General features: G+C 40.8%; 1 protein-coding gene and 1 long non-coding RNA gene across 7 annotated transcripts in view; both read left to right on the forward strand.

Moving 5' to 3' along the window:
* The window catches only part of LTBP1 (latent transforming growth factor beta binding protein 1), a 415460-nt gene that overhangs the window by 234154 nt on the left and 155866 nt on the right, over positions 1-25440 (forward strand). For all 6 annotated transcript variants that reach the window (XM_075596619.1, XM_075596618.1, XM_075596617.1 and 3 more), the window contains 2 exons: positions 12380-12482; positions 21027-21098. In XM_075596619.1, coding sequence (XP_075452734.1) covers positions 12380-12482; positions 21027-21098 — 175 coding nt within the window. The remainder of the gene's footprint in view (positions 1-12379; positions 12483-21026; positions 21099-25440) is intronic.
* LOC142493107 (uncharacterized) lies at positions 22903-24665 on the forward strand. The gene is made up of 2 exons (XR_012800979.1): positions 22903-23142; positions 24323-24665. It is a non-coding gene; the product is annotated as an uncharacterized LOC142493107 (long non-coding RNA).

Below are 25440 nucleotides of genomic sequence, written 5' to 3' on the forward strand. Positions count from 1 at the left end.
ATCTTGTTTGAGTGCAATGATTTGCTTCTTCCCAATCATAAGTCGCTGCTTCATCTTCTTTTACAAGTTTTTACTGTCTTCAAAAGTCTTCTTCACCAGATCAGTTTCATTTTCCTTCATCCTCAGTTACAGTATTATGCTTACGGATTTGTATATTCAATTCTTGTTCCCATGTCTTGGAATTGTTTCATTTCTTGTTGTTTCCTTAGTTACTGCTTTGTCGTATTTCATATTTTCTTATCCTGTTTCTGTTGGTGATTCCTTCAGTTTTTCTGTGCTATCAACTACAATCTTGCATTTCAAGCAAGCTGTGGCGATTTTTCAGCTCCAGTTGAAACTTTCTGCTGTTCTTCTTGAGGTTCTTTAAGTTGGTTGTTTTTGTCCCTTTTACCAGTATATATTATATCTAAAGTAGTTCACTAAGTTAGGGATAGCTGAGTTATGGATTGGGAGGGTGGCATTGTGCAGACCTAAGGAAAGAATGTTATTCCACATCAGACATCTTTATTTAACAGTCTTCTACCATATGCCAGACCCACTTTATATGTAAACGTGCTGTGTGGTGTTTCCAAAGACAACATTTAAAAGTGTTGTAGTATTTTCTAAAGGAGAAGGAACACCATCCGTCTTGATCGCCTGGCATCAGGAGCAAACGAACCATCAAATTCTCAACTTCCACAGTGTCAGAAAAATGTAAAATGAAATCAGGTGTTTGACATTTTTCACACATACACATATTTTCCCAAGCACCATTTTATGCATGCGTAAGTCGGTATTATAAAATACCCACTCCAGCAAATAGAAAAAGCGGTCTGGAATTTCTTACAATTCATGGTTTGGCCTGATACATTTGAAAAACAAATATACTGTCAAGAATCAGCATGGATCCATTTACAGTACTAATACTGCATCCGCTAACGATCCTGGATAAAATCAATACTCTGAAATATCAGAGGATTAAGGATGTATCAAATACCAATACAAACTAAATGCAGATATAATTACTCTAATGTAAGAAGCCTGGTTATTTTTTTGCTTGCCAACAAAGAATGCCCTGCATGAGCCAATACAAATTCTGATTCCTGACAGCTCCCATTAGAAAGTCTGGAAGAGTTTAAAAGTCTCTCCCCAATCTTATGAGACAATTCTTGTTTCTGTGCCAGCATACAATTGAACTGCATTCCCTAGAAAACAAATAGCCACAGTATGAAGTAATTTGATAAAGGGTTTCACAGATTAATTGCACTGCTTGCTAAGAATATTCATTTTGCACTCTCTTTTGATTTACATATACTGTATGTATATGTATGAAGATGTGACTGTGGTGCTTGTCGATGTAAACCAAATCAAGAATGCCTTAGAGTCTCTGGATTTTTAATGATTATTGCATTATACATATTTATGTGTACAAATATACTTCCATTTTTTTTAAGATAAAAGGGATTTGCTTTAGAATAACATCTTTCTTTTTGTTCTCGCTGCATAAATATACCTAACACCTTTCTTTTTTAATTGCGTGTTGCCTGTTGTTTAAAAGGTTTGTGCTTTCCTACCTTGAAGCCCAGTACCAGAACATTTTCAATGGCCCTTACCTACTTTTTTTAAATGAATCTCAGAGAGATAATATTCTTCTACAGATCACACAGTGTGACTAAAAACAATCTCGGGATTATTATTTTCTCAATCTCTCCAAACACTGAGGAGTAAATTCCTATATACTCTGAAGTGGCAGTTCGGTCAATTTTTGGACGAAAATCCCCATTGAAGTCTATGGAGATAACGTTCAAAAACAGCCTACACAGCCGTTTCAGTGTATATACAATTTACCCCTAAGGCCTTTATCCTATGATGTGCAATAGCGATCATCAGACTCTATCACATGGAAATCCTTATTGTCTTCAACGAGGCTTTCCATGCAATAACACCAGATCTGCTCTATCACACTTTATAGAACAAGGGCCTACAGCACATGTCCAGGTGGATAAAAACATAAAAGAAGAAAGGAGATATGAGAAGCTTGGAGTCGTTAACCCATAATTGGTCATTTCCTAGCTTTTGATCTTGAACTCATAACATTAACTTTAAACCGTTAATTAAAGTCTTTATTGAGCCGAAAAATCTGATGATAAACCTCACTAAGCTGTGAATAAAAGGCAAATGTAGTTACAACAGATACCATGTAGCATAATGGAAAATGACTGCATCCTTTAGTTAGTAGCATCAAAATGATGTTTATGGACTTTTTCTCATACTGTTTTACTTCTATTCCTTCTATTTTTGCTGCACAGTTGAACAATCCTGCACCGTCACTGGAATGAATACTGTATATCTCAGTGCCTTTTTAGAAAAATACATAATTTCTGAAATGTAATTATTCACTGCAAGTTTACACCACTATCCATGACAACAAATACCCAGCAACTACAAAAATACAGGTGTATTGATCATTATGAACTGCAAACTTAGCAACTCCCAGTGTGATGTCAGTTTCAAACTCAACTTTTTTACCAATAAAAAACGATACCTGCTATTCCATTTATTTATAAAAAAATGAAAATAAATTTAAATGTTAGTGTTTCACATCTTGAGTATTTACTGATTAGGCAGCCATAAATTACCATTTTTTAATGAAAGGAATTTCTTATTTTTTTTTTTTTGATTGGTAGGTTTTGTCAACCCATTCAATATTTTTTCCTGGTACTTATTTTTCGGTAATCTCTAACGCTTCACACAATTGTGTGTATCCGGTAGCTCTGAGATTAAAGCAGTTCCTGTTAAACACACAGCACATAAACTGTGGAGGTTGACAATTCAAGCAAAGTAATATCACACTCTGATTGGCTCACGTCACAATCCTGTTGTAGTGCAAAAAGCAAACGATCCATTGAAGTGAACAATGTTCCGTTTATACAAATTTCCACCATGTAATGTAGTAATACAGTATGTGTATATATGAACCAAAAAAAATCCAATATATTTCCCAATTTATTATTTATTTTTTAACTTTATTTCATCCAGGTTTAATGTTTGTAAAAGAAACACAGAACATTTCCCAGATTTTTTGTTTACAAATAAAAACTGAACATTAAATATTTGTAATCATGATGTGATATAGTCCTAAAAAGCCTTTTTTGGCAATGTAATATTGGGAAAATCACTTGTAAATGTAATAAACAATTAAGCTAGTTATTGAAATCCGCTGTAAAAATTGTGTCTTTTCACAAGGTCCAATTTTCGCAAAACGTGTCCAAAAAAGCTTTATAATAACAATGTTACAACAAACTTCCGCAGGTTTGTGAAGAAATAGGAAAGTTAGTGCAAAATTTTGCTGGCTGAACTTTGGCAGTTTTGCCCATCTCTACTTATAATTTGTGTCATTTTGCATGCCACACATCACTTAGTCGATTTGTTCTATTTGTCATCGTTCATGGAAAGTGAATTAACAATACTGATTAGTTCTCCACAACTCCAGCTTGTATGCAGCAGCCATTCTTCATACGTTAATTAAAGAATCAAAAATGTTATGTAACATCCATCCATTTGTGAAAGCAGCACATGTCATGCCCCTTCAGCCTAGCAATCCCTTCCATTTACCCTCTTTGTTTAATGGACTTTGGTTCAAGGGGTTTCCCTGTGTAGCTCTTTGGAACTTCCTGACTGTGAGAAATCGGTATTCTTTTTACAACATATTAGTATTTCACTTTACATTTAAGAGATACTTGCATAACTTTGTCAGAATGATACATAGATACATTTGACCACAAAAATGGCTAGGTTCATGAGCAATTGTGTTGATTTATGGGCAAATATATTGCCCACAATATTTACTTTATGAAAGCCGGGCCACATCGTTCACATCCATTTTTTACTAGGTCAAATGCACTAAAAAATCACGTGCACAAATGAAAATATTTGTAGATAGTTTTTGGTGGGCAAAATAACCTGTGTTTATGCCGGTGACGCTGCAATGTGGATATTGATTTATTTCATCTGGATATAATGTCTTGCTGAATTAGTGTAAGGTTATTAAGAATGATAAAATTGAAATGGAGCAAGCAGTCGACCAACCTACAACACTGAAGCAACGCTGAATCTTAGTTCTAAGGCCAGCCTTCTTCCTCTAACGGTTAGCAACAGAGCTATATATCTGTCTGTATTCAGGAACTGAGGGTTTAAAGAAAGTGAGTCTGCTGATAATATTAACAATTTATATGAAAATATGTCTTTTTATGAATGAGGGGCACCACGACACAGTAGCTACGTCCTGCTAAGGCACAGGCGCGCCATCCTCGATCTGATCTAATAGTGGGCAGAAAAGGGATGACTCCACCGCTTCCGTTCCCTCATCAGCGATGGAAGCGGTCACATTATCGGAGTGCCGGAGAGGCCATGGCACTATGGCCCCACAGCACTTAAAGGGTTAGTGGACAATTTTTTTTTAATGAGTGAGACAACATGGAATTTTTCGAGATTGTATATTGTAAAATAAAATCAGTGAGACACTCCAAATCAGTGAGATTCAAAGATAAGATTCACAATCTCCCACTCCCTAAATCTTTAGCACAGATTGCTGTGTCATAACTAGGGTCCATGAAAAGAAAGTAACATACTGCACAGCAACCCATTGCAGGCCTCAGCAACACTGAAGGGGTTATCTCAGTGTTTTTCAAACAGGTTTTTAGGAACCATTGGGTTCCGTGGGCTTCTCTAAAGGGTCACTGCAATTTTCAAGTCATTTGAAAATTGTACCAAATACAGAAGAATTTACAATGCATCTGATCTCAGACGCGCTATTAGAGAGGGTTGGGGTTCCTTACAATGCATCTGATTTCAGACGCGCTATTTGATTTCAGGTTGCGGTTCAGCAGCATTTCACAATATAATTATGGGTCCCATAACCAAAAAAAGTTTGGAAACCATTGGGTTAGCTACACACTTCTCTGCAGCACTGTGTTTTCCAGAGTGGATTATATAAATGCATCATGAATGCATACACCTTTAAATTACTTTGTTAGCATGGGGACATTTTTCACATTACAGACATAATATGTAACACATATTCCCCCACCCTCTGGGAGATATCTATGCTGCTATATGGAGTGGGGTGGTGCATACCTTAGTCTCCCGCATGGTGGTAGGGGATGTCAGAACAGGCTTCTGGGGTAACAACTGATTCGTACTCATGGTGACAGTGCCTCCATCTCTTGCAGTCCCAAGGGATGAGGGGAGAAATCCCTGCAGGAGAGTTTCTTTGCTCTTCTCCCTGATAGATTTCAGTCTCAGGCAAGAAGATATGGTAAAACACTAGAACACTTTATTCACACTGTAGTTTCCACAGCAAACCCAGCAACAGCAGAGCTTAGGGCCTTCACCCTCAGGATGTTCCTGGATCTGCACTCCCAGCCTTGGTCACCAGAAGCAGTCCTAGCTCTTCTCTTACTCCCTGGTGGAGTAAGATGCATAGTCTCCCGCCGCTCCCCTAAGGGAGGGCCCAAAGATTGGCAGAGCCCTGCACAATTGGTTTGGGTAGACTGGCCTCTCTCAAAAGGTAGAGGCAAACTGAACTAAATCAGGAAGTGCAGCTCCTTAAGTACAAGAAAGCAGGAACCAGTCCTGAGTCCCTGATTGGACACCAGTCCTGAGTCCCCTGTGACTCACTGAAGCTGCATAGGAGTGGGGAAACCCCATGATTACTCCTGGAGCCTGCTATTACCAGGGCTTATTGCCAGGAGAAGGGCAGACAGTTGGCCCAAAACCAGCCAGGGCTACAAATATATAATTGAAAAAAAAATGAATCCGTAATATTACCATAAAACCTGTGTGGATTAGATCTCCCACTGAATACTTACAGCTTGTTTATTCATTTGGCTCCTTTTAATCGTCTTTACTAAAGTCAGCAAAGTATTGGAGGAATATTTGTGCAATGTTACCAAAATGTTGACATGGCATTGGTTTGGGAGTCTCTCTCTGTGATAGTACAGTATGTGATGTATGTCCTGTTTTAGTCTGGCTCGTGAAATGTTGCCCAGCTACACAAATTCATTGTTTCGCTTACTTCAGACTTCCTTACGCTGCAGAAATGTATTTCCAGGAATGTTCTCATCTGTATGTCTTGAACATGAGCAATGCAAAGTCATTAAAAGAGCTCCTGCAGATCAGACTCCTGCTGAGTTTCATTCCGAATCTAATTGGTTTGTGATGCTCTTTCTTGTGACCTCTTATTGAATGTATTTTTAATAATATACACAGATACAGCATCACATATTGTACCTGCTAACATGTTGGAAGGACACGCATAATGCACTTTCCCCACTGACTTTTGGCACCCATTACCTTTGTTTGAATGGAGCCGCTACAAAATATTGCGTTATTAATTCCCATCAAAAAGCATTAGGGTGTACAATAATGGCAACTACATCTGTGTATATATTATCTTTTTTATATATACATGTGTTTGGTTTGTTTTGTGTATTTCCTCTAAACTTTTTTCCTTGATCATGTAAGTTTGCCTTATTTGTCTAACTAACTTGGTGTTGGCAGTCACAGATGCCATAACTCTGGGTTTCTCTGACCTGGTGCACACATGGGGGATATACCATGCAGTTTTTAATTCACTGTTGAGTGTTTTCATTGTGCCTTTGTATTGGCTGAGACCTGTGACTTATCAGTATCATTCTCCATGGGCCACTAGGTATGACCTAATTTGCAACACTGTGTAAGTGAAATGGCTAATTCCGTTATTCTCTGTTGCTACGTACTATGGAATTGGAACGACTAATGGTGTTTGGCTCGTCACATCTCCTATATCTTACAGGATACGAACTTTCGCCCAAGCACGCTGTTATTGATATTAATACGTGATGTTCGTAGTAATTCTTGCAGGTTGGACCTGATGCTACTGTATATACTGCTTGGAAGTGCCCTCATTCTGAATCTACAGTATGGATATAGTACTCTAAGGCCTTGTCCTTAGAGCGGGCGGGCGTGCTCACGCTGGCCGCAATGAAACACATTGTGACAATGTGTGTGGCCAGCGTGAGCAAGGGTCTGAGCATGCACGGCGCTTAGCTGCTTGCCAAACAAGCAAATTTGAATTTGCCTCTTGCTTGTGCCGCCGCGCATGTGCGCCTGCACGCTCAGCGCCACCCTGGCCGCAGCCTAACACAGGGGAGCACAATCTTTCTCCCCTCGCCCCCCTGCCGGCTGTCCCCCACTCATGCTCCCCCCCCATCTTACCTTGGCTTCCGGCGTTCTGGCGTCATGATGTCACGTTGCCATGGCAACACGACATCACATGACCCTGCGGTGTCAATTGACACCGCATTGACATGGCGGCGCGTCTCTAAAAGCCGTCTGAGCCAAGGTAAGTGATGTTTACAGAGGCCTTTGCCGCTTTTACAGAATTAATTTAAATGCCTTTGGGAAGCGTACGGGGCCTCTGTAAACCCCCTTCAGAGAATCTCGGGGGGCACACCCCCCAGTTTGCACACCCCTGCTCTAACACAGACAGATAATTTTTTCCCTATACTAGTAGCTCCTTATATCTTGATGATAGGTTTAGTAGTCCATAATGGAATTGAAATATTGGATGTTCTGTATCTGACTCATGATTTGAATACTGGTTGCTGTGTCTTATAAATAATTGGTCTCAATTGGGCCCATTATGTGGAGTTCAACTGACCTTCCATTGTCTCTATAGATGGCACGTTTTCAAAGCAATTGTCTCTACTCAAGTGACAGTTTTGAACAGTGCTGCTATGTTTGCAATCCCACTATTGACACTTGCCTTGTCCTCTGTTCTGCATGCTGATATTGTATTAATTGGGGTAGATCCAAAAAGCTGTGTTAATTACTTAATGAGGCGTTAACTTCATGCTAAAATGCAAAGACGAGATGACGGTCCGCAGCTAGTATAAAAATAACCAAAGTTGTGGAACTGACAGCGATAAGAAAAAATTATTGGCACATTATGCAAACAGGATAAAAAAACACTAACGCGTTTCGCGCCTGACTGGCGCTTTATCAAAGATACACGTTAGTCCCAGGACATAGTGAACTCAGCGTCGCTGAGCCGCGCTGAACAGATGCACAGAGCCCCTGCACCTGTTATCAGCGCGGCTATAGTTTCTCCCTCCGCATGCTTGCTGATGCGTGCGGAGGCTGAGAAACTTCCCTGAGACAGGCAAGTTTGAAATTTGCCGCTCGGGGAAGCGGAGGAGCGGTCACGTGACCGCTCCCATCCAATGGGGCTGCAGCCGGTCCAGCATTGTAACTACCAGACAAGACAGAGGCAGCACAGAGGTGTGTGTGTATGTGTGTGTATGTCTGTGTGGTGTGTAATGTGTGCGTGTGTGATGTGTGTGTGTGTGTGTGTGTGTGTGTGTGTGTGTGCGTGCGTGCGTGCGTGCGCGTGTGTGCGTGCGTGTGCGTACATGCGCGTGAATATATTTATCAAAGTTGCACAATGTTAATAAATAATTTATTCTCACAACATGTCTTTTTTTTAATTTTTAAAATATTATATAATATACACACACACACATATACACACGCAGGTTCCCCAGTGACACACAAACACACAGACCACTTCAAAGTGACACACACACACACACTGACAGCTGCCAAGTGACACACGCACAGTGATACCCGCCTCCCAAGCGCGCTTGCTGTCTCCCCTGCCAGAACAGCGAAAAGCTCCTGGTAGAGCGAGCGGCAGCAAGCAAGAGCGAGCAGCAGCACCTAAGTGCTTACTATGTCCCAGGCCTTAGTGTGTTTTTAATCCTGTTTTCATAATGTGCCAATCATTTTTTCTTACCGCTGTCAGTTCTAGTCCTTGGTTATTTTTATACTGACTGTGCACCGCCATCTTGTCTTTGCAACTATACTTCGTCTTCACGGCAGGAGCACGCCAACCGAAGTTCATATCCAAGGCGATCCCGTGAGTACCTCAACAGTCTCTTTCTCAGTGGATGTTGTTCAAGTCATTTAAGCAAAGGGGACTGTGTTATGATTGTCTTTGCATATGCCATACATTGGATTGTGAGCAATAGGGACTGTGATCACATCAAGTTCTCCCTTTTGGGATCAGACTTCAGCCTTCTTTTGTCACATCTGATATCTATAGATAGTCACTGATTCAAGGCACTTCAATCAAAAGGATTGACCTCACTTTGTGGGACCCATGATGTATCAATTTATGTGAACATATTTACTATTCAACCAATTACCTAAGCAACATTTGCCAATATTTCCTTGAACATTTGCACACACGTTTTTTGATGCACTGTTTGTTTTGGGTCTTCCCCCAAAAATTCTGCTTAATGCTAAAATGGCCTGTTGTAAACTTTAATCGACGTTAGTGCTGATGATATGCAAAAGAGGCGTGGATCACTTCAATGAATATTTACAGCGGTCCGTTAAAGTTAACTTGTAACGTAACACTGTTATTTTAAGTTATGGGTATAATTGGCGTTAGGTACTTCTAGTGCCTAAGGCTAAGGTCATGCTGCACGCGCCTGGCATCCTGGGAAGGTGTGACCAAAATGGGTCGGGTGAGTGTGGCCATGACAGGAGGGGGCGCGGCCATGTCACACATTTTGTGTTCCACGTGAAGGATCTAGCTTGCCATGCTGGGGCATGTGTGTGTGTCCCCTCAATGGAAGAGAGACCCGTAATAAGTGATATATCTACCGCCCTCCCCTGTTCATGCAGGCTGCCGGCGATCTCCCCTCTTCATTGGCTCCCTGGCACACCATGTGACGCGTCGCCGCACGGGAATACAATCCAGTTGTATCCCCTGCTGGCTGACGCGTCACAGCACGAAGAGGGCCAGGAAGCGAGGAGTCCCTGCTAGGGAGGAGGTAGGGGGCTGGTGAGAGGTGCGCACGCCGCCGCCTGCACGCCGTGTGCAGCGGGAACCTAGCCTAACGCTAGGAGGCAGAATATGTTTTGGTCCTGTCCAGGGTTCTGAAGGGGAACACTTTGGCCCTAACAATATAGGAAGCCACAGTGAATACCTTGGACTAAGCTAATAAATGAAGCCAAGACCTGTGCATTATGCATGCCTTCATGGTGTCTAAGGTTAACGAAGGGCTTCATACAAATACCCTACTACCTATTGTATGTTTCCACCCCTGTATAACTTTCTTAAGAGGACAAGTATAAACTCATGCTGGTTTAACCTTTTTGCTTGGATTAAAGTATCATGATACTTAGTTCAACTATTAAAGGGAGATACTGTATGTATCGATTGCAAATAGATGAAGTGAATATACTTTTTCATTTTATTAATTTATGTAGCAACATTTTTTTTAGGTGCCACTCATATATTAACAAATATAAAGAACAAAAAAACATTTTAAGATAAAATAAAGATCATTTTGTGCAATATCCATGAGATTATTTTTGTTCGCACCTGGAAGCCTACATATCACAGCTATTCTGACTGAAACTGGTTGTCAAGGATATGCCACTGAGAAATAGTGTAATAGTGACCCTATGTAATGTTGCAATAAGGAAAATATCTGTACACCTTAATCGTAATGCATTTCCAGAGATCAAGCCTAGATGCTTGAATACAGCACTGGTTGTCAACAGTATAAGTTTTGACTGATATGAATGTTATTAAACTGTATGTATAAAATCTTTCTATGTGGCTAAAATATATTTAATGCGATGTAAATGGCCATTGGTACATGACTGGTTGATGACTGGTAAATGACTGGTAGATGACTGGTTTGGAACTTCTGTTCATGATCTACGTTAATATGGTATGTCTTAGACTTTGGGAATCAAGTAATGTTTTTTGCAGTAATATTTCTTTCTTCCTTCCAGTAATTGCTAGTTGTTTAATTTGTTAGGAATTAAAAAAAAAAAAAAAAAAAATCACATCACATACTGCATGATTATGTCACATAGTGTAAAGCAAATGAAAGAAAAATAACGTTTTTTTTTCTCCATCAATGCAGAGAAAACTTTGCTTTGAGACACTGAAGTTTTTTTTTAAATTCCCCTTTACATCAAATAATTGAGATTTATTTATTTATTTTTTAACACTAAACTAATCTTTTTTGCACAGCGAAAAAACGGGGAAATTACCTGCGCAGAACGTGATACATTCCATTGTATCGTGTGTGCTTCTCTTAATGTCATTTTCCCAATTTGTGTTTGTGCTACATTTGCCTCACATGTGGAGAAGGGAGGAAAATAGATATTTCAGGATTATGTGGTCATGGTGTGTATCAAATATTGTCTCTTGACAGTGATTTGGCCTCTTTTGTAATTGAACCACTGATTCTGATCTGGCATCAGTTGTGTCTGACTGACCTGTGTTAAATAAATAAAACTTTGTAAGGGGGTTTCTTACATTTCAGAATAGTAATTGACTCCTAAATTGCATGGGGTTAATATGGGGCATGGTGGCACATGGATAATGCAGCCTTCTAATCTTCTTTTTTTGGGCACATATGTCTCTCTGTTGTGGGCCATGTCATTAAGCAAATACAAGTCTGACGCATTCAAATTATTTGCTATACTTTACCAAGATAGTCATCTTCAATATGTTAATTAGTGGATAACGGCAATATTTTTGTCTATTCCCTAGACCCAGTATGGATACTTTATCCTACAAGGACATATGATTTAGAAGAATTGATATGCACCAGGACAATGTTAATGGGATTGTCACACTAATTATTGCAATTAAAATGATAAAGTAAACGTTTCAGTGGTTATAAAACAGATGAAGAATATGTGCACTTTGTGGTCTAGGCAAAGTGCACTCAGAAGGTCCCTATACTATACTACATACTGTAGTGATAAAAATAGATATAAATCCCTAATAGGTATATCTATAAAAGAGATCCCTCAAAATGGAAATCCATATATAGCTAATGGTAAAGGCATCTGGAGGGTTCAATGATGCCAACATTTTGAGTGTAGATACCAAATAGCCAGATAGTGTTGCCTGTGTATGCTAATCGTATCTCATCTGCTTATAGATACATGTAAGGAGGAGGGTAAGCACTCTCAGGGATATTGTGGAATCAGATGATATCCCCTGATCAAGCAAAAGGCTCAATATGGGGGAGGTGAGAGTGATACAGTTCTCCAATGGAGGACTTAATTGGTTGTAAAACACCAGAGTTGAGGATGGAAATCTTAAATATTCTACATGACCTTGTCGCTTCAATTTGATGTTTGATTTTCTTAAACTTCAATGTTAAAATGCTAATCATTCCTGTAATACAGTTTTAATCTAATTTAGTCTATCTAGAAAGTCGGACAGTGCTTCTTATATGTAGCTTATATACTGAAATAGCAGCACCAGGGTGTGTTCTTTTCCCAGGACATAAAAACTTCTGTTGTCTTCATTTCTCAGTGCGGTAAACCACTCCCAGGGCTTTCAAAACAAGAAGATTGTTGTGGAACAGTGGGTACTTCCTGGGGCTTCAACAAATGCCTGAAATGTCCAAAGAAGACAAGTAAGTGTTTTTTTTTTTTAATTTTTTATTAACTTTAACTGTTAATTCGATATTTTTTATGCTAAATCTTAATAAAGGGATAGAAAGCAAGTTGTTCAGATTAAATCATCTTTAACGTAAAAATGTTATTTGTTTGCTGCCTGTGAAAAATGAAGGCACTTTTTTTCTGGTTCTATAGGAAAGATAAACACTTATGAGCACATTCACATGTCTCAGACAGCTCCACAAACCTTCTTTCCCCTATTACCTCTTAGCATACAATGCTTCCACTGCAGCCAGGGATTCTGGGTAAAAGGATATGCAATGTGTGTGAATGTGCTCATAAGTGTTTTTTTGTATCTTTGCTCTACAGTGGAGGGTTTCTGTCACTTTTTTTTACTCACCAGAACTACATAACTTGTGCTCTGAGTCTAATGTAATTCTAAACTTACCAGACACTTATCGTGCTATACATTTATCTAATTGACTAATTTTGGAATCAGAATTACTTTACATGAAACACCAAAAGAAAACAAAATGGCAATTATTAACTTCATTGCAAACACAAATTGTTGTCACAAAATAGACTACGTAAAGATTGTAAAAAACATCCAAAACAGTTGGTTACTGCAGTATAAGGACATTAAAAGTTTCAGTCGCCTACATTTAACCTACAAAATATGCTACTGTTACTAGTTCACTTTAAGCTTTGGAAGGATTATCTCTTTTAAAAAGGAAATAGTATTGGGACTGTTGCGTTGAACACAATGGGTTGTATGTATCAAAGAGCAAATTCCGGCGCAAAGTCATTATTTTGTCTCATCCCGTGCTAATATATACCTGTGACAGGCAGCGCCTATGTATTAATCTTGCTGTTGGAGCAAGTGGGAGGAGTTAGGTGGGGTTACATTAGTATATTGGCATGGCTCTATGTATTAAGGAATGTGCAGCTTGTGCAACTCTTGATTCCATTCAGCTGAATAGCCCATGAGGTATTTTCCGGCCTTATACCAGGGGTGCACAAACGTGCGCGAGATTCTCTGTGGGGGGGGGGCGGTTGAGCGCGGCACTTACAGAGGCCCTGCACTCTTCCCCGAAGCATTTTAATTAAATGCCAGGGATCGCGCGATGCCTCTGCTTGTGGCGACGCATCGCCATGGCAACGCGGCCTCAAATGACGCTGCGGGGTCACATGACACCACGCTGCCATGATGCCGGAGACAAGGTAAGGAGGGGGGAGGGGGGAGGGTTGCGAGTACTGGGGGAAAGCAGGCAGGGGAGCACAGGGGGAAAAGTTTGTGCACCCCTGCCTTATGCAATAGCACTTTTCTAAGTGTGAACCTTAACATTCTATTCCCCCAACATAATAAATGCTCACATAAAGCATATATATATATATATATATATATTATTGTAGAGACATCTACATTTGTTTTAAACTATTTGTGTCTGGTGCAAAAAAAGGAAAAGAAAAACAATTACAGAATTGCATTCACCAAATAAAATGTCCCCTTAAGAATAAACATCTTTTATTTCTTTAATAAATCTGGTTTGGCATCTTCCCTGATGAAAAGAGAAACTGGAATGAACAATTAATAAATGACCTCCTAAAAGATAAACTAAAACAGACGTTACAATGTTTATTACGTCATATGAATGCCAGGATTTTGTTACATTTTTATCATAATTTACATCGACTACTGGTTGGGATTTCTCACGGTCGGGTTCATATTGCTTCCTTCTGTGCTGACAGGGCTTGCCATGCTTTCAAAAAAACTGAGTGCAGGCTATTCAGGCAGCAAAGAGTTTGATATCTCCACAATGATTTCTAGACCAGTAGTTTCCAAACTTTTTTGGTCAAGGAACCCTGTGTGTAATTCTGAAGAACTCCAACTCTCTCTAACAGCAAGTCTGAGATAAGATGCATTGTAAATTCTTCTGTATTTGGTACAATTTTAAAATGACCTGAAAATTACAGAGAACCCTTTAGGGATACCCACGGAACTCAATGGTTCCTAGGAACCCTAGTTGAAAAACACTGTTCTAGACAAACTAGAAACACAAAGGCATACTAAGCAACATCTAAAATTTCTTTCAGGGAGATTTGGTAGAAAAATGCTTTCGTCATCCATTGAATTGCATTGGGTTCATGGAATTTTATTTAATGAAGAAAGTAAACGAATTATCAATTTTTCAGCAGAATATGAGCAAGTGATCCTTATAAATGGGGATCGTGCTGCAGAAACATTGTAGACATACTGTAACTGTAGTTTCCCAGAATAGATTATTTAACATATATTAATGTTTCTGTTCTGATGTTTAATAGTAATAACAGTCATTTATTTTGCGGCGTGCTAACAGTGTTTCGAATACAAGTCAGAATGTATAGGCTTATGGAATCTCTTCTTCAATCTCATTATGAAAAGCCAAACTGCTGGAAAATAAAAGGTCATTCACAGTAGCTGTTACTGTGTCAAAGATTGTGAGACATTATCATACTAAATTCAGGTAATAACCTGCTAATGAAAGTTTGTCTTTAGTAGCCGTGTGTATAAGAACAAAGTAGTTGCTTCCCCTAGAGAATGCATATATTTTGACAGTATATCACCAAGATGTTCATCTGCCAAATTAAATTTGCTTTGTCAATAATTGCTCAGTTCTTGCCTTTGTGGAGGTTCATTACTATTATAATTTTTAGTAGCTATAGCATAATTCTTGTAAAGTGGTACAGTAGTTGCCAATTTACCTTAGGCTAAGGCCCCGCTCCCTCCGTCAGCGCTCCCGCACTGCAGACAGGCGGGGCGCTGACATACACAGACCGCGATATGCGGTCTGTAGGGAGCGGGAGCCGGAGCGGGAGGTGGGCGGGAGTGGGAAGCTTGAGCGGGAGGGGGGGCATGGCTTGAGCGGAGGGACCCGCTACTCTCCCCCCCCCCTCCCTCACTCCACGGGCTCGGGCTGCAGCTGCTGATTGAAGTAATCACAAGCAACACACACACACACGCAGGCACTCTATCACACACGCAGGCACTCACACACACACACACACACACACACACACACACAGAGACAGAGGCAGGCACTCCACACTCCTCCCCGCTCCCCGAAGCCTCTCCTCCTCCCGAAGCCTCCCCTCCTCTTTGGTTCACAGCCACACCACGTGACGCGTCGAAGCTAGGGATTACAATTCTCTTGTATCCCCTAGCGGCTGACGCGTCACAGCGTGTAGTGAGCTGTGCAGCCAGGGGGGACCGGGACCAGCTCGGGAGGATTCCCCTTCTGGTGGGGAAAGCCCGTGCAGCCGCCCGCGCCGCCGGGCGCAGCGGGTCCCAGCCCTTAGGCAATCGCCCTCTGTAAACATCACTTGCTGTTTCTCCTGTGGAATCCAGTGATAGTGCAATATTCATTGCCATTGTGAAAATTCTCAATGAGACTATTGACGTGTACAAAGAAACATACGGATAGGAAAAACATTAAACAAACTGTTAAAGAAACCAGAGATGTTCAGCTCCAATTACCAAAATTCATGAAATTTGAGGATTCTGAGCCAAAAAAATGTCACTTAATGGAAAAGTGAGACTTCATTGAAGTCTATGACACCATATATGCTAAAAACCCATGAAACTCTCTGCAAATCAATGTGACTCAGAGAAAATCAGCGAGAGTTGACATGTCTGAATGTCTCATGACTAAGTTGCCTTTCACTTGCCTGCCGCATAACTTGCCACATCTGTGGCAGTCATGGATTAATCATATACTGTAACTAAGATCTTCCAATTTTGTTTAGCTATGAAAAGAAATGAAAGCTTTCCCATTTACATCTGTCAATTTGCATTTATCTTGGCCTGTGTTAATCCTAGCGATCAATATGTGGATTTCCTATAACCACAGATTTGATCTGGACCATTAGGAACACTCGTGCAACTGCATAGTAATCTACTACATAACGGGATTTGAAGCCGTGTGTTCCAAAGTATAAAAAAAAGTCTGAGGCGGGGAGTGACGTGCACTGAAATATTTCATACCGTACAAATCCATAGGATCTGACTCATCCTGAGTATTAGCACGATGGGCAAGGAATGAATCATGCAAAAGATTAACAATTTGAAGTTGGGAGTGTAATCATGCCTTGGTAGTGACTCATTCCCAAGACCTATGTTCAGGGCCACATTTTTCCAATCTCGTCTTAATATATTTTGCTTGGTTTCCACTTGAATTCTCCGTTACTCAGAAAAAAAAGAATACTCCTTTTGTGGTTAGTTTTTCAAATGTATACTAAGGTGCTATTTTTTTTTTTTTTTAGCAGTGCAAGGCATGTACCTCAGGTTCACACTTTGTAGGATTCCAGTCAGGGTGGGACATGTATTAAACAATAATTTGCCAGCAGTGTTCTGCATGTCTCCACAGGGTACATGTATTTTGGAATGAAAAGCTTTGGCATCAATGCATATAAACTATTTCAGCTTACTGGAAAAATCCATTCAGACAAGCTTACAATAAAAAAAATTAAACACATAACCACACTTTGTGTGATTATTAGATTTTCTGTTTTGTGCTATTGGTAAAGTACAGATATAGCAAAGGTTATTCCAGTCGCTCACAATGCAGAATACCATGATATGATGCAGAATAGCTCAGAATTTCCATATGATCCAATTGCAGTGATAATACAGAATATCACAATACCATTTCACCATTATGCACCAATGATTGCAATAACCCTTACAATGCTGAAATGTATCTCTCCTTTTCATGACCATGCAGAATGATGGCAACATTTGCCTTGGTCAAGAATTTCAACTGAAGACCTATGCTTTGCGTCAACAATGAATTTACACACACATGCAGCCTATTTCTGAAGGGACCAAATTCTCTTTTTGCCCAAAAATTGAATGCAAAAAAAGGATATTCTCACTTCGTCTATGAATTTTCACCTCTTTTGCCTTATGTGCCTCTGCCTGTGATTTGGGGAGTTCATGATATGTTGCTCTGCGCTCATATCTAAGGGATGTATGACATTCTGGACCTGGTTCCTACATTTTTAAAACTATTTTCTTGGCATCAAAAATCTCCTATATGTCTGATTTTGCATAAGCACATAGTTAATGTCTTACATTTAATGCAGGTGCAAGAAGAAACAAACATCAGTGTACTGTGTCTCTTAGTGCTTTTTTTTGTTGGGAGCTTAAAGCAGCAATTCCGACTGGGGGCCTCATGCAGAGAGCAGCGCTATAGCAAATATCGCCATTTTTTGGTGAAATTCGCGCAGAAAACAGCAGAAAATGGCGAGGTAGGAAAAACACGCAATTTTTTTTTTCTATTTATAAATCTCGCCGCGCGGCTGGCGAGAACCTACATCTCGCCAGTGTTAAAAATATCCAAATTCAGAAAGGCGCGATCGCCATCTAGCGGCTGTTATTGGCGCGATTTTCTACAATTTCCTCCGCCAACAAAAGTTGGCAAGAAGCAGGAGCTCGCCGGCCATAGAAAAAAAAAAAAAAAGCGCGATTTTTTTCAAACACTTTTCTGCAGCGCGCATCTCTCCATTTTTAACTCAACACACGCATTCATGCTTTCAATTGCAGATTTCGCACATTTCTGCATATGGAGAATAAAACTCTCCATTAAACCTACTTTTTCTTAAACTCTCCAATTATTTCTACCGCTGCTCTCTGCATATGCCCCTGGGGGTTTTATTTACCTGAACTAGGGCGTCCGTTGGAGCTCATTGGTGGTTCCACTAAATCCGGCACCCCTGGATCTGGAAATATTTGCATTTTCTGTGCAAGTTTTGAAAAAAATTGCAACTATTTAATGGCAACTATTTAATTCTATAGTGTATGTATGTATGTATGTATAGCTTTATTTATATAGTACCCACAGTGTATGCAGAGCTTTACAAAGACAATACAGTACAGGGAATTTTAATACAATACGAGCAAAAAAAGTCAGACAATAGGAAAGGAAACCCCTGCCCCAGAGAGCTTACAATCTAAGTGGTATGTTGGGAAACATACAGAGACAGCAGATGATGCAGTAAGTGCAGTAGATGGCAGTAATTGGCAGGAGTGACTGTGGGTCAATAGCCATGAGTCCAGGCTATTGGGATGCTTCATTTAAGAGGTGGGTTTCAGGTTTGCACAGAGTTTAATAGCCGTATTGGTCCTTCTATCCAAAATCTGTAGTTTATTAGCCTTTGGAAGACCCAACCACACAGTGGGTTCCAAACATAAACTTCAGTCAGGGCCGGCTTGTAGTTTTTTGGGGCTCGGTACAGGGGCTTCTACATTGTCCAGCGCGGCATCTCCTCCTCAGACGTTGCGGCATCACGTGACGTCTTGACACCATGCGGTGTCACGTTGGCATGGCAATATGGTGCCATGTGGTGTCACATTGTCATGGCATTTGACGTTACGACGCCATTACAGGACACTATAGGAGGAGATGCTGGGAGTTGCCTCCGTACCAATTAAGAGATACTAACAGAGGCCCCGCGCTCTCACCCGACAGTAAGTTTAATTGTTGTGGGGAAGAGCGCGGGCCCCTGTAAGCGCTTGGCTTGATGCAGGGACAGGATGGAACCGCCATTAAGCCGGCCCTGAATTCAGAACTCTAGCATTCTGTGCATTACACTGCACAGCAACTGTTTTTATATACCTGTGTAGGTGTTAAAAGTAATTTGCAAGAACAATCAAACAGTAAACCCAAAAAGTGGGTGATTGCTGTTAAATCTTACAGTTACTGTAGACTTCTATTTGTCTTCCTAATGATTTCCTAATCCAAAATTGCTCAGTAGTGACATCAATATTGACACAGCTCCTTGTTTACTGTCACATTTCCCAGGGAGGTAAGGAAACAACATTACTTTTGTCTGAAGAAGTTTCCTAATGCAGAGAGATGGAAACGGGGAATTGTGACATTGGCATACCACAGCCATTATATTTGTGTTTGCTTTGCTTTGGGGTAGTCATCTTAATTTCTGACAGATATGATGCCTGGAAATGTAACCTGAGAAATAGAGCGGGTTGGAAATAAGATATAAATGCACAAGGAGGGAGAAAATAAACGTCTAATAAGAGTCGCACACTGATTACTGCACATTTACTTGTATTAGAAAAAGTATAGAAAAAGTAATATACTGTAACAAGGAATAAAAATTATAGTGCCTTACAATATTTTACAAAGGGCTGACACAATTTGATGAGAATCCTCAACGCTTTGGGGGGAAATCCTTTTTCAAGAGGAATTCTTATGCATTTATATGGTTAGATACATGTTTTTTCTTTAGGGAACCATATAGGTGGGTTTATTTCACCTCAGTTAATATGATCTGGTTATTTTTTTTTACTTTTGAGCCCCAATAGTATTACATTTTTGTCAAATTGGAAATATCATCCACCACAAATTACCTAATACCTGCATGGTATTAGAAATAGGGGTGGAGGTGTGATTGTACTATGGGGAACTGTAGCGGTGCTCATCTCTAACCAGGAGGCCTGACCCGCAGGGCTGAGGCAGGATATGGGAACCAACTACAGGCATAGGGACAGAGTCCTGATGGAGGAGAATATCCGGGTCACAACCCAAGGTCGGGGCAAGGTGCAACAGCATAGTCGGGATCACAGTTCCACGGTGGGAGGTTGCGGCACCATAGTTGAGGTCACGATTCCAAGGTCAGGGTAGGAGAAAGGCAAACAGAATCCATGTACAGCCAGAGGTACTGCACCGACACACTTTATTCGAGCAAATACCCAGTATGTACCTGGCAGATACCTGGAATGCGCCGCTCCTCACCTCTGACAAGCCCCGTTGCGTTTGCCTTCCCAGCCTGGGTTCATGCCTGGCTGACGGGCGGCTGATCTGTTAAATGATAATGATTAGGATTTAATAGGCTGCAATGCTTCGCGTGTCTACCAGATGGCATAAATTCATGAATTGTAATGCAGTATATATATATATACTGTGCAGTATTGCAGCCAGCGGGAATAAAATGCTTCAATCCCTGCCTGGAAAATACCTTAATGCACTCGGGCAGAAAACAGTCACAAACCTCAATACACCCGGGTATACCCGAATTCGTGGGACTAGCCGAGCTCGAATAAAGTGTGTCGCCAGTGTACAGCAAAGGCAAAGTGTATCAGGATATCAAGTGGGGTCCAGGAGCACAAGGGATAAGACACCTTGCTTGGGCATTGACTGAAAAGAAATAGCTTCCTTTTAAAGGCCAGGAACAGGTGCAGCCGATTACAACCTCCATCCAGGTTCAGGGCGGAATAAAGCAAGGAGTTCAGGAATGTTTTAGTGCTGAACAGCCACAAGTTATTTGTACACATACAGTTCCACTTTATATTTGCAGAAAAATGGCTTTCATTTAGGAAGTTTACGCTTTTATAAGCATAAATATTGTATTTCATTAGTCTTTCTAAAATATGGTTCAAATAGATTTTCCACAATGTTTATGTTGATATTTTTTTATTTTTAAGCTAAGACAGAATTTTTTTTAGTTACTTCAACCACTGATAACAAACATTAATGAATGTTCATTTTGCTGTGTGTTTCATGTAGGTAATTCTGGATATTCTCAACTGATGGAATGTCCTCAAGGTTACAAACGGATCAATGCCACCTTCTGCCAAGGTAAGATGATCATAAACTAACCATAGGTCAATCCTGGGGCTTTTTGCTACTTTTAGTCATATTTACAAGTCACATTCTCTTCTACATGTCCACCTTTCTTAAACTGACCAACAGCAGTACATGACACTTTTTTTTTTTTATTATGGGGAATTGTGGCTTTAAAACATTTCTGGAAAACAGAATAACAGTTAACTCCTGAGCATTGTGGTTGGGGGGTACCATGTCCTATTGTTTTCTTATTTCTTGTTGCATGGCTCTGGTGGCTTTTAAAAATATTTTCCAATATGGGTAGTCTTGTTGGGTAAGTAAGAGGTCAGTGCTAAGGTGCAAGCTGGGCATGGATGTTATCTAGAAAGGGACTGTGCACTTTTAAAATGTTACCTTATCTAATATACATAAAGACCAATTACATGTATATATAAAGCACTTATTCCCATGATCTGTTATTTGTATTATTTGTTATTTATATGATTGTCACGTGTATTACTAATGTGAAGCGCTATGTACGCTAATGGCGCTATATAAATAAAGACATACATACATACATACACATAAACACATACACAAGAACATTCCTGTTCTTACTAGGAATTTATTCAATTTATGTATTTTTTTAAAAGCGGGGCGGGACTACGGGCGGGGTTTGGGGCGGACTAGGTGGCGAGTAGATTTTTTGGTTCGGCGAGTAGATTTTTGGGTGATTTGTCAAGCACTGTATATATATATATATATATATATATATATATATATATATATAGAAAAAAAAAAGAGAAAAAGCGCCCGATCCTTGTATAAAATCAGATATAAAATTTTTAATAACATTTTTAATAAATCATGGACAGACAAATGCACACTCACACTTTGTCAATAAAAATAAGGCATGTTATGGGACCTGCTTTATTTTTATTGACAAAGTGTGAGTGTGCATTTGTCTGTCCATGATTTATTAAAAATTTTATATCTGATTTTATACAAGGATCGGGCGCTTTTTCTCTTTTTTTTTTTTCTAATAGGTTCGTTGGGAGGTTGGTGAGCCCAAGAAGAAACAGCCTGGACTTTAATATTGTCACTTTCATGGACTCTTATGGACCAAAGTATTGATTAATTTTTTGATATGTTTCATGTTCATTTTTTATAACTTTTTCTATATATGCAATTCACTGTTTCAATTGCATAGTCATTTTTCATTTTTTTAGTCCATAGGTCACAGTAGTGTGATTATCCCAATTTTTCATTTTTTAAACAATTTTTATTATTCATGCACACTTTTTTCTTTGAATTTTTTTGGCATTTTATTATAACACAATTGTATCATTTGTTTCTTACCACAAGTATATTGACATGTCATATTGTAAATAGGCATCTGTGCTGGGTGCAACATCTTGCCTTATCAGATCAGGGCTGCAGCAATTTGGGTGTAGTCTGTGAAAGGCGCTGACTTTATTATTGATATATATATATATATATATATATATATATATATATATGTATATATGTATATATATATATATATATATATATATATATATATATATATACAGTGTTCGACAATTCTATACATTTACACGCCCGGGGTGAGAGGATTTAACCTCCGTGCGAGTAAATATTGGCCCAAGCAGCACACGTGTTTGTTTTTTTAATTTCCCCCGCTCGCGCTGCTGTTTTTCCCGCGCTCGCGCTGGAGAAAAAAAAAAAAAAAAAAAGCCGGAGGCGGGTTCATGTTGTTGGGAGAGATTACCCCGCCTCCGGCTCTCTGAGCAGTGCCTTTGCTCCTCCCCCGCCTCTCAGCAATGCTTTCCCTCCTCAGCGCTTCCACTCCTCCCCCTTCCGGCAGCCAGCCCCTTCCACGCCTGTCTGCCTCAGGCCCCTGCAGGGCCATCTGTTACCCGGTGACCAGCCGCATCACTAGCCCCCCCAATCCTCTCTCCCATCTGTCCGGATTCCTCACTGCCACCCGGTGACCCGCAGCGACAGCCACCGAGGGCGACACCCGGCCTGCCGCTTCCTCGGCTGTCACAGAGACCGGAGACCACAGCGATCCACGGTGTGTAGGGGGGAGGAGTGTGTGTGTGTGGGGGGGGGGGGGAGAGAGAGAGAGAGAGAGAGAGAGAGTGTGTGTGTGTGTGTGTGTGTGTGTGTGTGTGTGTGTGTGTGTAGGGGGGGAGAGAGAGACCATAAGTAGTCAGTCACCAACCCACCAGTCACCCACCCACGCAGTCAGTCACCTACCCACCCAGTCAGTCACCTACCCACCCAGTCAGTCACCTACCCACCCACCCAGTCACCTATCTACCCACCCACCCAGTCAGTCACCTAAAGTCAGTCACCTAAAAGTCAGTCACCTACCCACCCACCCTGTCAGTCACCTAAGTCAGTCACCTACCCACCCACCCAGTCAGTCACCTACCCACCTACCCAGTCAGTCAGTCAGTCACCTAAGTGACCCACCCACCCAGTCAGTCAGTCACCTAGCCACCCACCCACCCAGTCAATCAAAGTCAGTCACCTACCCAGTCAGTCACCTACCCAGTCAGTCACCTACCCAGTCAGTCACCCACCCAGTCAGTAAGTCACCTACCCAGTCAGTAAGTCACCTACCCAGTCAGTCAGTCAGTCACCTACCCAGTCAGTCAGTCAGTCACCTACCCAGTCAGTCAGTCAGTCACAAACCCAGTCTGTCAGTCACCTACCCAGTCAGTCAGTCTCCCTCTCTTCCACACACTCTCTCCCCCACACTCCCTCCCCCCCACACTCTCTCTCCCCCACACTCTCTCTCCCCCCCACACTCTCTCTCCCCCCCACACTCTCTCTCTCCCCCACACTCTCTCTCTCTCCCCCACACTCTCTCTCTCCCCCACACTCTCTTTCTCTCTCTCCCCCACACTCTCTCTCTCCCCCACACACTCTCTCTCTCTCCCCCACACTCTCTCTCTCTCTCCCACACTCTCTCTCCCCCACACTCTCTCTCTCTCCCCCACACTCTCTCTCTCTCTCTCTCCCCCACACTCTCTCTCTCTCTCTCTCCCCCACACTCTCTCTCTCTCCCCCCACACTCTCTCTCTCCCCCACTCTCTCTCTCTCCCTCACACTCTCTCTCCCTCACAATCTCTCTCCCTCACACACTCTGTCACCCACACTCTGGATCTGGATATCTTATTTACCCTATACAGTATATCTTAACTGCCCTATGCTACACCGAAATAACCTATACTGCTTTCTTCCAGATCTGACTCAAGCTTCACACGGAAGACATCGGAAGACAGGTATTGAACACATCCCCTCCAATGTATAACATTGCGGGAATGAGTGTACCTGGACATTGAGGGACTGCAGATCAGGTAAGATCCCAGACGGGATTGCTGCTTTAGATATTGTGAAGCGGGGACGTCCAGACACTGGTTATGGGATTCAGGAAACTAGTCATTCACACCTGGCTTTTATTTCTAGATCCGACATTTACACACACACACACACACACACACACACACACACACACACACACACACACACACACACACACACACACACACACACACACACACACACACACACACACACACACACACACACACGTAACAAGGACTAATTGTAGTATTATGTAATACAATAAATACATTTATGTCAAAAACGAATGTTGTTATTAAATGTATTTTATTTATATATTTTATTTTAAAGCGGGGTTGGAGGCAGGACTAGGGGCGGGGTTGGGGGCGGGACTAGGTGGCGAGTAGATTTTTTGGTTGGGCGAGTAAATTTTTGGGTGATTTGTCGATCACTGTATATATATATATATATATATATATATATATATATATATATATATAAAACAAGAAAAATAAATAGTATTAGCGCCTTCAAAAACCCCATTGACACAGATGTTGTAAAACTGTGAAAGTACTGCAACCAACATATATAGTGAGCACTAACCATGCAATAAAAATAAATAAAACAATAATAAAAAAATATATATATGTAATAAAAACAAGAAATGAAAAAATTGAAAAAATTATATGTAAAATATACAATACAAGTGAAAGTCCAATCCCAAAAACACTGTCCTTCTGAGTCTCTGCAGCCTGAAAAGAGGGACCACCAAATACCTCATGGATATCTAGGGAAAAAACAAAAAACAACAGGTGCACTCATAGTGTAGTAAGTAGAGAAATTTATATGGGACTGGTAAAAATAAAAATTCGCACTCACAAACGTGACAGGAACATAAGCAAGTATGAGTAATATTCAATCGCCAACAGTAGCAGGATACTAGCAGAATTGGCGTCCTGGGGCTCTACCGTGTGCTACAGGTCTCGATATCGCGTCGCCTCTGTGTACCGAGTACTTC

Source organism: Ascaphus truei, chromosome 4 (genome assembly GCF_040206685.1).
Source record: "Ascaphus truei isolate aAscTru1 chromosome 4, aAscTru1.hap1, whole genome shotgun sequence".
In the NCBI taxonomy this organism is placed as follows: domain Eukaryota; kingdom Metazoa; phylum Chordata; class Amphibia; order Anura; family Ascaphidae; genus Ascaphus; species Ascaphus truei.